The sequence below is a fragment of the Vulpes lagopus genome, chromosome 3 (genome assembly GCF_018345385.1).
Source record: "Vulpes lagopus strain Blue_001 chromosome 3, ASM1834538v1, whole genome shotgun sequence".
In the NCBI taxonomy this organism is placed as follows: domain Eukaryota; kingdom Metazoa; phylum Chordata; class Mammalia; order Carnivora; family Canidae; genus Vulpes; species Vulpes lagopus.
In genome coordinates, this window is record NC_054826.1 from 149,865,278 (window position 1) to 149,879,419 (window position 14,142).

The window sequence follows — 14,142 nt, forward strand, 5'->3', positions numbered from 1 at the left end:
AAGCAACGGGGAGATATACCCCAGGTCAGGCTAATTAAAGCCAGGGGAGTCTTTAATTGTGATGACAGCATCGGTTTCAGTTTCCTTTCTTTGGGTCCTCAGTCCAAGAAGGTCGTTAATATTTCAGCATTTGGGCAATGCAATCAATCACAAACATCAAGAGGTTCCTTATATGGGGAAAAGGGAAAAGAAGGGAAGAAATCCCACCAAACCCCTGCACTCTAAAGGTGCTTTGCTACTATATGAAAAAACACCATGGAGTGTTCGTACTGCTTGCCAGCTCCGCTCCAACTCTCCCTGCCGACAGAAGGAGATGGACAGCAAGCCGTATTTTTGGTTTAGTAATAATGCTTAGCATCTTTTAGTAACTTCAATGACCAATAGGTGGGCTTGTTTTTCAACTGCATTATTACTTCAAGCCAAATACACGCAATATGGTGCGCTACCTGACTGTGTTTTCTCAACTGCTTTCAGGCAAGGAGAGGTGCGTTTCTAAAAGTATAGCTGAAAGGTATACATTTGTACCTGCAAGTAAATATCAGCATCCTATCTGAGGAGAAAAATGCACATCCACAGCTACTGATCCAGAAGCAATTGGTTTTCCAGCAGGTTCCTATATTTAATCTAAATTCTGCACCAGCTATATTAAATGTAACAAAGAAATGCAACCCAGAAATTATGCCTGGAGCCAAGTCCATTAAAGGTACTTCGGAATAACTAGAGACCAAGCACCTTAAAAGCACCAGAAGCTATTGATACTTAAGAGGGGGGCTGTGAATAATCGCAATTGCTGCATTAGAGAGGGGAGGGAGGAAAAAAAAAAAAATCAGCCAAATTACGCTTGGTTAATTCAGAGTAACAGATCTGCCCCCAAGTGAATTGGAGGCCTTGAATTAATTCTGTTATGACAAATCAAGATAAACGTTCCCCCTAAATTGCATGCGATTTAATTAATTTTTGAGATCCTGGGTTTTTTTTCTTTTTTTTTTTTTTTTCTTCTCCTAGCTAATAGTTCACATGCTCCTGTGCTGTCATTGTGCTTGAGTGGGCAGACTTCAAAGTGATATTAAATAACCAACTATTAGATTTACCTAGCACGTCCTATTGGAAAAGTGCCATTTAATTACCTAGCCTGTTCAATTAAAGGGACAGCATTCTCTGCATATAGCAGCTTGCTGTTGATTACCAGGGAAATGAACCCGCTGTCTGGCGGCGCCTCGCTTGCTAACGTCGTAGCCCCTCCAGCACCAGCCGCCACCAGCGCCCCCGCCCGGGACCCCCGCCCGCGGCCGCGCCGCGCCGCGCTCACTGCGGCTGCGGGCGCCACGTGAACGCCCGCCCCGGCGAGCGGCGAGCGGAGCCCCGGGAAGAAAGAGCGAGGCTCGCCCCGCGCCCGCCCCGCGCCCGCCCCGCGCTCGCCCCCTCGCGGGCCCGAGGCCGCCGGCCCGCGGGGCGCCTGGATCGCCCCCCCCCCCGCCCCGGCCCAGCAGGCAGGGCCCGCCGGGGACCGCCACCCGGGCTTCCGGGGCGTTTCCTCGCCCTCCCGGGCCTGGGGCCCCACCCGTCGGGCTCCGAACTTCCTCCTCTCGCTGCACTTTCCGCGCCAGTCTTCGGGCCCCGAGACGGGGGGCGGAGGAGGAAGGGCTCGAGGAAGAAAAGAAAAGGGAGTTTCGAAAGCCGCTCGGAGGCAGCCGGGATGGAGCTGGGGGTAGGGGGTAGGGGGGACAGGGGACCGCGGCCGGGCTCGCAGACTTTGGGGGCGCGGTGGGGGTGGGCAGGCGTTGGCCCCTTTAAGATCCACCCTCCCCCTTCCCCTCCACAATCCACCCCCCCACCCCCTCAGTCTTTCCCTCCCTCTCTTAGAGGCCAATTTTGTTAATTAAATGTTTTGTTTGCGACGCAGCTCTCATTCATTGCGGACACGTCATTCGGAGCAGATCTAAGCCAGAGACCAGATCTCATTAGATAAAGCCCATCAGAACTAAGAAAATGGAGGAGCCACTAATTAAAGCTTTTAATTGTGCGGGTTCGCTGCAGCAAGGCAGCCGCTTTATCTGAAATCTTGGAGGGAGAGGAGGCAGACGACCAGTTCTGCCCAGTGGACACTGGGTCACGCAGGGGGGAGGGACCAGGGAAGGGCAGTGCCCCCGCCCCCCCATCCCATCCCATCCCATCCCATCCCATCCCATCCCATCCCATCCCATCCCATCCCATCCCATCCCATCCCTGCTGCCCCGCAGCTTTTTTTAGCCCGATCTTGGTAGTTTTCAAAGGATCACACCTCGAAGGCAGGGCAGTTTAAAGCCCCTTAATAAATCGCTCTGTGGTCCCAGGCGGGCAGAGGAGCCAAAGGATCCCCTTCACCTGGCGTCTGGCAAGCGGATTACTCCGCTCCTCAGTGGCCACCCTTGCCTTGCAGAATTCAAAGCTCCTCCAACAAGTGGGGGGGGGGGGGGGGCAGAGGGAAAAGGAGCGCGCGCCTCGCCCCCCTCCCACCCCTCTGGCATCTCGAGGGGCAGAAAGTGGGGGGGTGGGGGGGCCCCAGCAGAGTGGGAGGCCGAGGTCACTCTGGTACTGAGCTAGACCTCCTCTCTCCCGGGAGAGATGTACGGTTCTCAGGATAGCATCTAGTTCAAGAGCGAGCCTGGCTCGGGTTTTCAAAATCAGAGGAGAAAGGAAAAGTGAGACTACGGGACCCAATTAATTAAGGCGCGGGGCTGGGCGCACATCCTCCATTGCTCCATTAAGCCAGTTGAAAACACCAAATGGGCATTTATTTATATTTGATCCCAAGAAGAGGGGCAAGGCGATTCCCTGAAAGCCACTTGCCTCAACTTGTCTTGAGGGAATGCAAGTGGACCCATCTTCTTTTTAATTAGTGGTAATCAGAGGCGAAGGCTTTGGAGAGGAGGTGAATCCGTACCCTTCACCGCATCGGAGCAACACTGTCCATTTTTGCACTTTAAGCTACCCTGCCTTCTTACCAGTTTTGCTCTCTATTTAATTACAATACTGTCAAAGCTCATGGCATTGCTTGGAAGGAGGACCAGAAAGCATTACACCCAATGCTCCTGCTGAATTTCCAACATTTACTTCTAAAAGAACACTTAGTGAAATTAATGCTGCCATCTTAATTTAAAAATAAAAGCCCTCTCCCTTCCTATATTTCTTTTACTTGGCTGATTGAGGATGCCAGCAGAGTGGACATAGGTTGCATTATCGGAATAAGCAAATGTCATTTTACTCCATCGTTTCAGATTAATGGTATTACTGGGGTAAACACACACGTACTCAGCTCTGAACTGTACTGGGATCTTTTGCACTTTGAGATGCAGAATTGAGGGAATCACAATGGAGCTAAACTTTGTAGGAAATATCTCCTCCATTGATTCAACCCCATTGAAGAGAGCAAGAGCAAGCAACATTTTCTGTTAATATCTATAAAGAAAACGGACAGAAATTTAGGACAGAAATTTTTAACCAGAATGCAATTCTTCGTAAAAGTGAGCGGTTCTCTAGTATCAGCGGTTCTCTAGTATCAACGGTGTGCGTGTGGGTTTTTTGTTGTTTTTTTTTTTTTTTTAATTACTGGATGTTGAAACAGAACACCTCCTAGAAGCATTCATGTGCATCAGTCTATCAAACCATTTACTCAAATTAAATGTGTAATCCTTCAAATGCCTCCTTTCAAATTAATGAGTTTAAGTAGCTTGAGTTCACCTGAAAAGATCCTATAGGCACCTGACCTCCTGAATTCTTTCCATTAATTGCACTGAAACTTGTTGGAAAAGACTGCTTACACGGGCATATGAATGTTCCTATACATTGCTTTAAAATGCAAAGTTAGTATAATTCTATAGCCTCTTTTCCTAAATCTCCTTTGGGGAATCAAGGGTAGTGATACAAACAACAACAACAACCATACCCCAAAATCTGAACATTCCTCGACTGAAAAACCTGCAAATTCTACATCGCATGCAAACCACACACTAACATTTGAGCACTACCAGCCTCCAACTAACATATACAAAGAAAAACACGACCATTAAGGTTGTTTTGTTTCGTTGGGGGTGGGGGTAGGTGGGAGGGAGTTTACTATAAGAAGAATTACAAGTTTTTAGACTGATGGGTAATCAGCATTTTTCACAAGAAGCACAAAGAATGAGTCACAGTTTTCCACTCAAAAAAGTTTAAAAGTGCTTATGTAAATATAATTAGCCATCACCATAGGCAAATCATTTCTAACTATACTTATTTGTAAGTCAATCTTTTGTCTCTGAGTTTCTACGCAGGTCCCTCCCTACCTTCCTTTAAGGTAGCAGCCTAACAGTCTTTAGCTGAGGGTCCAGCTGGGGAGACCACTTAAAATTTTGGTCCGGGGAGTGCCCAACCCTTGCACACCTAATGGCCCAGTCCCACCAGATGAACAGAGCTGGTACTCAGGATGGCTTTTGCCGTTCATTTATTAAAACTGGAATGATTAACACATGCCTCTTGAACCCCTTAGGTCGGCCCAACTAGGCTTTTGAGGTGAAGGTTACAACGCATTCTCATAGGGTACCCTGTTCCTCTCCTTAGAACCCTCGGGAGCCTTTGGCCTTGCCATTGCTCTGCTCGCCCATCTCAAGGGGAGCAGCCAAGTCTTACCTAATGTAGTCATTTCTGCAAAGGATCATGCCGCTCTTGGTGTAACAGGACGTGCCGATGTCGCCCAGCTGCGCCTGGCAGCAGGAGCACTTGAGGCACCGGCTGTGCCAGTAGCTGTCCATGGCATAGAGCAGAAAGCGGTCCGCGATCTTGCCTCCGCAGCCTGCACACCGCTTCCAGGAGAGGGAGCCGGCCGTCACGGGGGGCGGCTGTGAGCTGCTGCCCGGATTCACCATGGTCTGCGGAGGGCGGGAAGGGGACAGGGAGAGGAAGGGGGGGAAAAAAACAGGGGCGATGCAAAAGTTAGTAGGAATCGCCGCGCGCGCGAGCGAAGCCGGGCCCCCCCGTGTCCCCCCCCCCGCCCGGAGCCGCTGGAAGGAAGCCGCAGGGCATCAGCGCGAAGGAGGGCGAGGGGGAGAGGGAAGGAGGGAGGGTAGCCGGCAGCAGCCGCCTGTTTACTTTTCTCAAGCTTTGTTCTGGGGCCACGAGCTCCTCTCAACTTTCCAGCGCTCGCCGCCGCTGACAATTTCAGCTCGGGGACTGTCAAAACTCCGCGAGCGAGGCTCGGCGGCGCGCTCCACCCCTCGCGGCGCCTCCCCCCGCCCCCGCCCCCGCCCCCGCCGCCCGCCTCCAGCAAATGAGGGTCAAACCCACCCACCGCCGCGCCCGGCCCCTCCCCGGCCCCCGCCGAGCCCCGAGCGCCAGCCGAGGGGAGCGGGGAGGCGGCCCCCGCCCGAGCCACGTTCCCTCCCGAGCTCTGCCCTGGGAAGTGCAGCTGCAGTTCACAAGTTGGAAGGAGTTGGGTTTTCTGGAAGGGAGGGGGGGAGGGACCGGCGGAGGGGAGAGGGAGAGCGAGGAGGTGGGAGGGGAGGCAGGGGACGCGAGGGGGGGGGGGTGCGGTGTGTAAAGTTGCGAAACTGGTTTTTCGTATTTTAAACAGCACCTTTCACATGCCATTGTGGTGACCGCCATCTCCCATTATTGTTCCAAATCTCATTTCATTTTGAAGATCAATGAGTGTTTTCTCTGGGTTTTCAGGACACAGGCAAGAATAATAGATCATTGAACTTTAGGATGCCTGTTAACTTCCTATACAAACACTCTCCACTTTGGTCTCACTAATCTGCCCTTGATCAGCAATTTAAATGCTAAAGCTTTGTTCCTCCAAAGGGGGGGGGGAGTGTGTGTGTGGGGGGGGGCGACGTTACAGATAATATGCGAGAAGGCACTATTAAAGGATGCACAAGTTATATTCGAGCCAGTCCTGCTGTCACCAAAAACTGCTTTTAAAAAAATTCCCCACTCTTTCTAATGAATGTCACGAGAAGCAACTGGGGTATAATATAGGAATCAATTTATAAAGCTTAGCCTAAACCGATTAATTTGTTGCCTCCAATCCTGAGTCCAATAAAGTCCTAGTGTTCCTCCAGTCACTTATTCTATAAAAAGATCAAGTTATTTACTGCCAATTAAGCAGCCTGTTTTGTCTTTGTCCTCTGTAAGCCGAGAGTGGAGGCTCCCCCCGAGGCTCCCGGCTATCTGCTCAAGACATTCAGCTGATACCTCAGAAGGGAGAGGGCGAACTTTGCCTGTCCCCGGCCCAACTTGGCTGCTGCAAAAAAAAAAAAAAAACAACCAGGGGAAGGGAACGAAACAAGGACTCGGGTTCCTTAAATAGGCCGATTTTAAACACATTTCCTCCGAAAGAGTCCCGGAACGTGTGTCCAGTGACCGCACAATAAACCAGAATAAGAACTGCACCAATTAAGCTGTAACAAAACCCTGAGACTTTGGAAACAGGACCACTCTAAAACCCATTAGCATTGCATTTATCCGAATGCATCATACCTTTATGTAAATTGATTTATCTGATGCATTTACTCGAGGAATTGCTTTTTGTTACAATTTCAGCCCTAACCCAAATGAATCTGCATTTCCTGCCCGAGGTCTTTAAACTGTTTCCCCCAACGTTTTAATCGCTCCGAATTCCTTTTTAAAAGGGGAGAGGGAGGGAGGAGATTCCAAGCTCTTCCCCGCCCCCATCTCTGGTGAGAGGTAAATATATATGTATATTTTTTTTGAAAAGGAAACATTACACTGAGAAAAGCATCCAGTAACCCCATTAGCTAAAGCTCTTAAGGACAAGCAATACCTTAATGCTGATTAAATCTAAAAGAGATGAATCAAGAGGACTGACCAGAAACTGACTCCCCTGATAACTAAGGACGGGCCCTCATCAAGTTTCATTTAGAGTTGGAAAAAAAAAAAAAAAAAAGAAAGCTTTTAAGTTAAATAGGCTTATACTCTAGTAATTACATAGCCAAGCAATTTAGGTCCTGGGATAGTCAGTGAAATAGAAAGCAGAACTGGCAGCTAGAGGCAAAATCTGCCCCCCTTTAACAACGTCTCTGGTGTTTTTTAATGGAGACCAGGGGAGGGACAAACGTAGCGCTGGCAATTTGTAGTACAAAAATGGATGCTTAATTCATGTCTTGATTTTAATTAGGTGATTCACCGGATTTCTCCTGGATTGGAACAAAAGACTTATAAGCCAAGAGGAATTTTTTGAAAAGAACCAGCAATACTGAATCCTGCTCACTTAGATCCTTTCTGCCACTGTTTCAAAAATAGTGTTTACTGGGGGGCTGGGGGGGGGTCGTGACTATTTCCCCCACACTACTTCTCATACTTAAACCCTCATTTAAGCACCTCCGGCCTTTCCCTTAGGAACTGAAAATACCCCCCCCCCCGCCACACACACACACGCACACGCACACGCACACGCACCCCTCCCCACCCCTCCAGGTCCCCGGCAGCCCCGTCTCCAAGAAGAGCCCTTTTGTAAGCAGGAACCGCTACAAAGCTGGCGGCCCGGGGCCGGCTGCCCTCCGCGCTGGCTCGCAGGCCGGCCTCGGTAGTTTCAGACTCGCGCATTATCCAAGCCGACGTATTGTTTACTTGCAATTTGGGACGGTCAAGGGAAGGAAGCCAAAGAAAACAGCCCTGGCCCACATCGGCCCCCTCCTCCCTCGGCCCCCCCTCGCCCGCGGCTCCCCAGCCGTCCCCTTACCTGCTTTTCCCCTATATTGCAATACTGCGAGAGGCGGCGGCGGCGAAAAGCGAGCGAAGCCGCTCGGCTTCCAAGGAAGGGGCGCCTGGGCTGGCGGAGCCGGAGGGAGGGGGATGTTCTCGCAGAAGCAGGAAAGGGGAGGAGGGGGCTAAGGGCTGCTTTTTTTTTTTTTTTTTTTTTTTTTTTAAACGCGTCGCCCTGAGGCTGGGTTGGGGGGCCCCGCCGGACGCGGCAGGCGGCCGGGAGCTGGGGTGTCAGGCTGGGTCCTCCGCGTCGTCCTCCGCCTCCGGCTCCGCGCGAGCAGCTGCAGGAGCCCGCGGCCCGCGCGGCGCGGCTTCAGGCGCGGCGCAGCGGCAGCAACTGCTGCAATCGCTGCTGCAAGTTTGGCAATGTGGCTTCACTTTGTATATGCCCCCGCCCCCGCCCGCGCGCCGCCCGCTCCTCCTCCTCCTCCTCCTCCTCCTCCTCCGCCTTCCTCCCTCCCGCGCGCCCGCTCGCTCGCTCGCTCGCTCGCTCGGGGCCGGCGGCGGGCGCTCGGCCGCGCTTCCTGCCCCTCCGGCCGGGGAGCGGCCGCGGGCACCAGAGCCCCGGAGCGGCGGCGGCCGGCGCGGAGGCCGGGGGCCGGGGAGCTGCGGCCGGCCGGGCCCGGCGCGCTGGAGCCTGCGCCGCTGCCCGGGCTGCTGCTGCTGCGGCGGCCGCCCGGCTCGGAGGAGGAGGCGGCGGCGGCGGCGGCGGCGGCGCTGGCCTCTAGCCGGCTCGCTCGCTCCCTGCGCGGCGCTTACACATGTGTTACTGACAGAGCCGAATCCCAACTACTCCCCGGCTCTGCCGCCGACGTCAGCGACCCTCAGCCACTGGGCGGCCGGGTTGTTCAGGCGGAATAATAAAACCTGCCAATCCGGGGCAGGACAAAGGGAGGACTGGGACGAGACTCCGCGGGCGGGGGAGCGGCGGAGGCGGCGGGCGGAGACGGCCCGGCCGGGGGCAGGTGGGCGGCCGAGCCCCGGGGACCCCCGCGGGACCCCCGGCGGGACCCCGCCCCGCCCGCGGGGCCAGGACGGAGCGGCCGGGGGCGCCGCTCCTGCCCGCGCCGGCGATCGCGGGGACCCGCACCCGCGCGCCCCTCGGGGGCCCCCCCCGCGCGCCCGCGCGAGCCCCGCAGGAAACTTCACGTCTTGCTCAGAAATGGGTCCCCTCCTGTTGGGGAAGAAGAGTCGCCCCGAAACCTCCGGGCGGGGGGCTCCGCTCGCACGCAGAAGAGGTTTTGTTTTTCCGCCTTTAATTCGCGGGCGTTGGAGACGGATGAGCCTTTAGTGGGAAGTTGAGCGAGCGAGGAGGTGGGGACCGAGTCCGCAGGTCTTGGAGGACTTGGCCGCCCGGCCCGGGTGCCCCGCGTGGGCCCGAGCGCCGGCCGAGAGCCGCGTGGGCGTCTCGTAGCGGGTCCGATGTCGGAGCTGAAGAGCTCACAGCCCCGACTTTGGGGGTCCAGGGGAACTTCAGGGAGGAGGGCTCGGCCTCCATCCACCCCTGCGGTGCAGGAGGAGAGGCCCGATCCCTCAAGCCCCCCGTGCGCCCCCCCGCCACCCCCCCCAGACAGCAACAAGGAATGGCAACATTCACCATCTCACAGCCTCTGGGGAGGAAGAAAGGTCACGTCTAGTATAAATTTAACTGTTGAGGAATGCTTTTAGGGTGCTGCTAGCCTGAGAGTCTTTTTCCAGGGCCCCGAGCTCAGCCTAGATGCTTGAGTACCTACTCATTCAACTTTATCTGCTCTGCCAAATAGGTTTAATAAATCTCTGATCTGAGGCTAATATTAGGTCTGATTATTATTAGTAAGTTCCAGAGAGATTTTTCTGGTGGAAATTATCATGAAAGTGCAAAGCCCTTCTGCTAAGTATCATTAAGTTAAAACCAGCCTTGTGGGACGAGTTTTCATATTGTATTACATACAGTACTGCTGGATTGAGGTAAGGGACCTGCAGAAGAGTCTGGCTTAGACAATGTAGTTGTTAAACATCTATGGTTTTAGTGTCTGTTGGGGGGATTTCTGTCCTTCAAACCATCAGAATTAAGGCTGCAAAAGAAACAGTCATCATTGCCTGGAACATCAAGCAGAGGACATTTTAAACACCGATTAGAATAGTCATTTCTTTGTATTCCTTGCACCTCAAAATTAAACGACTTACTTTTATTGATTGGTGTTTAAAATTGCATTTTTATGATCAAGTCACTTTGTGCACCTTATGAGAAACATTTACTCCCCCCCCCCAAAAAAAATGACTTAAAGTATAATAGTAATTAAAATGCCCAGTACGGAAAACAGCTGCAGATGGGTATGATGAAAAGAAGGCCGTCTTAAAAAGATGTAATGTTCCTTGAAGGTTAGTAAAGAAAACTCAATTAAACCAAATGAGGGAAGGAACCCCGTAAACAAATAATGCACACATTTTAATTCCCTGGTTCAGTTTCAATTTGTTAATAATTTATAATAATCAAAACGAGATGACACAAGATCTTAGTGGGCTACAATTAAGTTATGATTTGTCATGTGCAAGTAAATTTCCTGCTGTGGCCCTTAATTTTCTCATCTACAAATAGAGGAATGGAGCCAAACGGTCTGTTATGTGTCCTTTTTCTCCAAAATGATTTTCTTAACTGGAACACACAATACATAGGTTTGTAATGAACCGCGGTTTTTGGGCCTTTTCTGAAGTATGCACAGTGAAATGAAATCTTTATTTTAGGATGAGATGCTAGAAATTGAGTCAGCCATCGGCCATCGCTGAGTGATTGATTCTCCAAAGCATCCCTGTAGTTTTGGGGCAGGAAGGAAGAAGAAAAGCATGAATAGAACTTTGACTACAGATCTGTGGGCAAGAGGGGGCCTAGGAGGTGGTTTTAGTGTTTTGGCTCGAGTAGTGTGGAGAGTGAGGGCTTAACACGCGTGCCCGTAGATTGGGGTGGGTGGGAGTGTGTTACCAGAGGCCTTTATTTGCTGTCGTTGTGGTTATAGAAATACAAAAGCGATCATGGCTAACAGTCTCTCTTCTGAGGGCTGGGAAGTAAATACGTTCACTGTAATCAAGCTTCAGGTGTACTTTAACCACAGCGCCACCTCTGGGTGGTCTTCGTTTCTGCACGCTCTGCGTTTGGCAGGGCTCTGGCCTCTGAGGCGCCAGACCTGTGGTCTGAAAGTGCCTGCTTAAGTGAGGTGGCCTTGTCAACCCTTTATTGCCACTGATGCTAAACCCGCAGGGACTGGGGAAACACACGCAAGTTCGCTATGGATAAGGGAAGGCTGTACTCGGGCAAAACGGTGTGCAAAGTAATAAGCTTGGTACAGAGCAGAACTGCCTAAATGCAAAATGATCACAGTCTATTGTGCCCAGCGGTTCAAGGAACCTCTGCTGCCATCATATAGGCCTCATTTAGCCTCCTCACCTACAGTGAGAGATAAGAATACGGTGTTTTGGGGGGCGCCTGGGTGACTCAGTGGTTGAGTGGCTGTTTTTGGCTCAGGTCGGGATCCCCCGGGCCTGGGATCCAGTCCTGCATCCGACTCCCAGCAGGGAGCCTGCTTCTCCCTCTGCCTATGTCTCTGCCTCTCTCTCTCTGTGTCTCTCATGAATAAATAAATCAAATCTTTTATTTAAAATAATAATAATACAGTGTTTTGGAAAAGAAAGAGAAACTCAAAATGTTTCTTACTTGAATCCTAATTAAATATAGGAACCATACTGATCCTAGATCAAGCCCTCATTCCTCCGACTCACCCCAGCATGATTTGTCCATACCTTCCCTTCTTCTCATTTATGTCCGTAATCAAAGTCATCTTTCCCTCCTCCCAGTGACAGTTCTCTAAGAACCTCCCGTGGACACCCAGAAGTTCCACACACACCCATGTTCGGCCTTCCATGCCTAGGGGACAGCCAGACTATTTGATGCTGATGTGGCAACCTCCCTGACAAAGGGGCCCCACCTGTTTCTCAAGAAAAAATATTTTAACCTTTTAAAGTCAGTGCAACACTGTTTTTGAAGGCAGCCTTCTTAGGAATAAATTTTTTAAAATTCTGCCTACCTTTATTGCCGCCATCACAGAGATCCCTTGAGATCAAAAGTTTCGGCCAATGTGAATCTGAAAAGGTTGATTCTAGGACAACAATTCCCAAAGGTAAAAGGTGTGGAAAGAAGAGGGAACGGTAGTTACTGACAGATGGAACTGGAAAATCCAAGGAGGAAGAATGGTAGTTGAGCTCCCTGCCAGTGTTTTATGGTGGTGGTGGTGGTGGCTCGGGGGTGGCTCGGGGGTGGGGAAGTGCTGCACTGTAAGTAGAGGCAGAGACTTCTGTCGTCTTTAAGCATAAAGCTTTATGGAGAACTCAACTTACCTAAAAGACTATATTTCAAAGAACCAGAGCTTGGCCTTAAATACTGATAATAATACTTTAGATTTACTGACTGCCTTTTGTTCATATTTCTCAAAATTTCTTGTAAATATCTCACCAGATGTTTCATGTGATAAAGGAATTGGTAGTGGCCATATTAGAACATTTTCTTTCTTTCTTTCTTTCTTTCTTTCTTTCTTTCTTTCTTTCTTTCTTTCTAAAGCAGTCCTAATATCTACATTTGGTAAATGTCCCACCAAATTATGTTAATCAGTTTCTTGAAAGTTCTAGCCTAACCTCTTTCTTGGTAGGGTGATGTCAAAGCATATTGAAGAAGTTGATTTGATCACAATGAAATAATTAAAAGATCATGAGGAAAATGAAAGAGCATTGATATTGCTGTGATTAGAAATATAATTTAAGATGTAGATTTTGTTTTTAATTATTCTGCTTGATTAGGACATTTGAAACTCCTGGAGATGATGGGAAAGGTGAAAAAAGATGATGGGAAAGAAGAAAATAACATCTGTGATACATGATTTTGCCTGATGTAGCAAGGCCACTTTTCTTAGGGCGGCAAGAAATTACTCACTTTCTTCCTATGTATTTATTAGGGTAGGAACAGGACCTTAAAAATCTCCCAAATCTGCCCCAGAACTATGGCAAATCTTGATATATGAAAATATTCCATAGTGATGATATCACAGAAAAATTATTTGGCTTACTCTACGTACTTCTAGGACTGAGTTCTGTCAACAGTGTTCAAGCACAAACGTTCTGCATACATCACTGACGATAAATTATCAGACGGTATATGTGAGTATATTGTATGTCCAGTAGGGTCTTATGAATGGTCTAGCAGGTTGACAGGCTATGCTTATTAAGGTCGAATTAAATCTTATCACAGGTAAATTTAATTTTGTAATACTTACAAAAAAGGGCAGACATGTAGATGACTGGGCCGTTTGTATATATGTGAGGTAGTTATTAGTAAGAATATATATTAAAATTATAAATCCAGTAGAAAATAGCAATTTCATTCAACATTAATTACTGTTCCTCTCCAAGACGATGGAAATGAGCATTCATTGATAGAGAAACTAAAGTATTAAAATAGAATTCATTCCCCCTTATGTTCCCGCTAACTGTTCTTGGTACTTTTAACTCAGAAGTTTCAAGTGCCCCAAACCACAGCTTCTTTAGTGTCACTTTTAATTACAGTATTGATATACTTAAGCTTCTTCTCTATGTATATTTGTAATAAAATGTAATGTTTTAAAGTATAATTCTGGGCTGTATTTGCTCACAAAAAAAAAAAAGTTGATGAAAACATGATAATGTTTATTCATCTAATTGTAATGAATGACCCTGGTGGAATTAGGCGAGTTCAATCCATAGCTGTCCATAGACTTGAAAAACACATATTTCTACTCTACACAGTGCCATAAATTTTTTAGAATAAAAAGAACAACCAATATGGATTTTTTTAAATAATAAAATTGGATAACTCAATTGACTAAAATGTGTTCCCTCCATGCAGAGGTACACATTATAACGTCATCATTTATATTTCTCAGCATAAATCAAATTTCATAATAAAATTGTTTTTGATGAATCACCACTTCTTTTCTGGATTCAAAACATTCTGACAGAGAAAGCAAATTTGTCGATTTCTCTGTATGATAAGAAATCACTGAAAATATATTTAAGACCTTTAGTCTAAGATGATCATTTTCAGAGGAAAGTTTCCTTGAAAAGGAAAATATTCAAATGAAGTCATTTTAAAATTTGGGAAGACATTTCAAGAATAAAATAGACTTTCTTCCCAGCATTTTTTTCAGAGCCATCTGTTGTGCTCTCTGACAATAAGGGCAAGAGAAGTCATTACAGAACAATACTCTGGAAACAATTTGCTTCAAAGAAAGAATGAAAACTTAAACAACACTACCTTTCTACATGTTTGTTCTAATTAGAGGGTTAAAGCATCCAAGCATTGTACCCAGATGCCTCTCTCTGTCCCGTTTTTATTGCTTTTCT

At 48.9% G+C, this 14,142-nt stretch overlaps 1 protein-coding gene across 2 annotated transcripts in view; it reads right to left on the bottom strand.

Annotated features, from left to right (window-relative positions):
* Positions 1 to 8,177, bottom strand: part of LMO4 (LIM domain only 4) — a 17,165-nt gene extending 8,988 nt beyond the window's left edge. Inside the window, exons 1-2 of one of the 2 annotated variants that reach the window (XM_041749316.1) lie at positions 7,718 to 8,177; positions 4,648 to 4,886 (exon numbers count right to left, since the gene is read on the bottom strand). In XM_041749316.1, coding sequence (XP_041605250.1) covers positions 4,648 to 4,883 — 236 coding nt within the window. In that variant the 5' untranslated portion in view covers positions 4,884 to 4,886; positions 7,718 to 8,177. Of the gene's footprint in view, positions 1 to 4,647; positions 4,887 to 5,106; positions 5,372 to 7,717 lie in introns of those variants that run through there. The other variant, XM_041749317.1, reaches the window with a different exon arrangement.
* Positions 8,178 to 14,142: the final 5,965 nt, after the last annotated feature.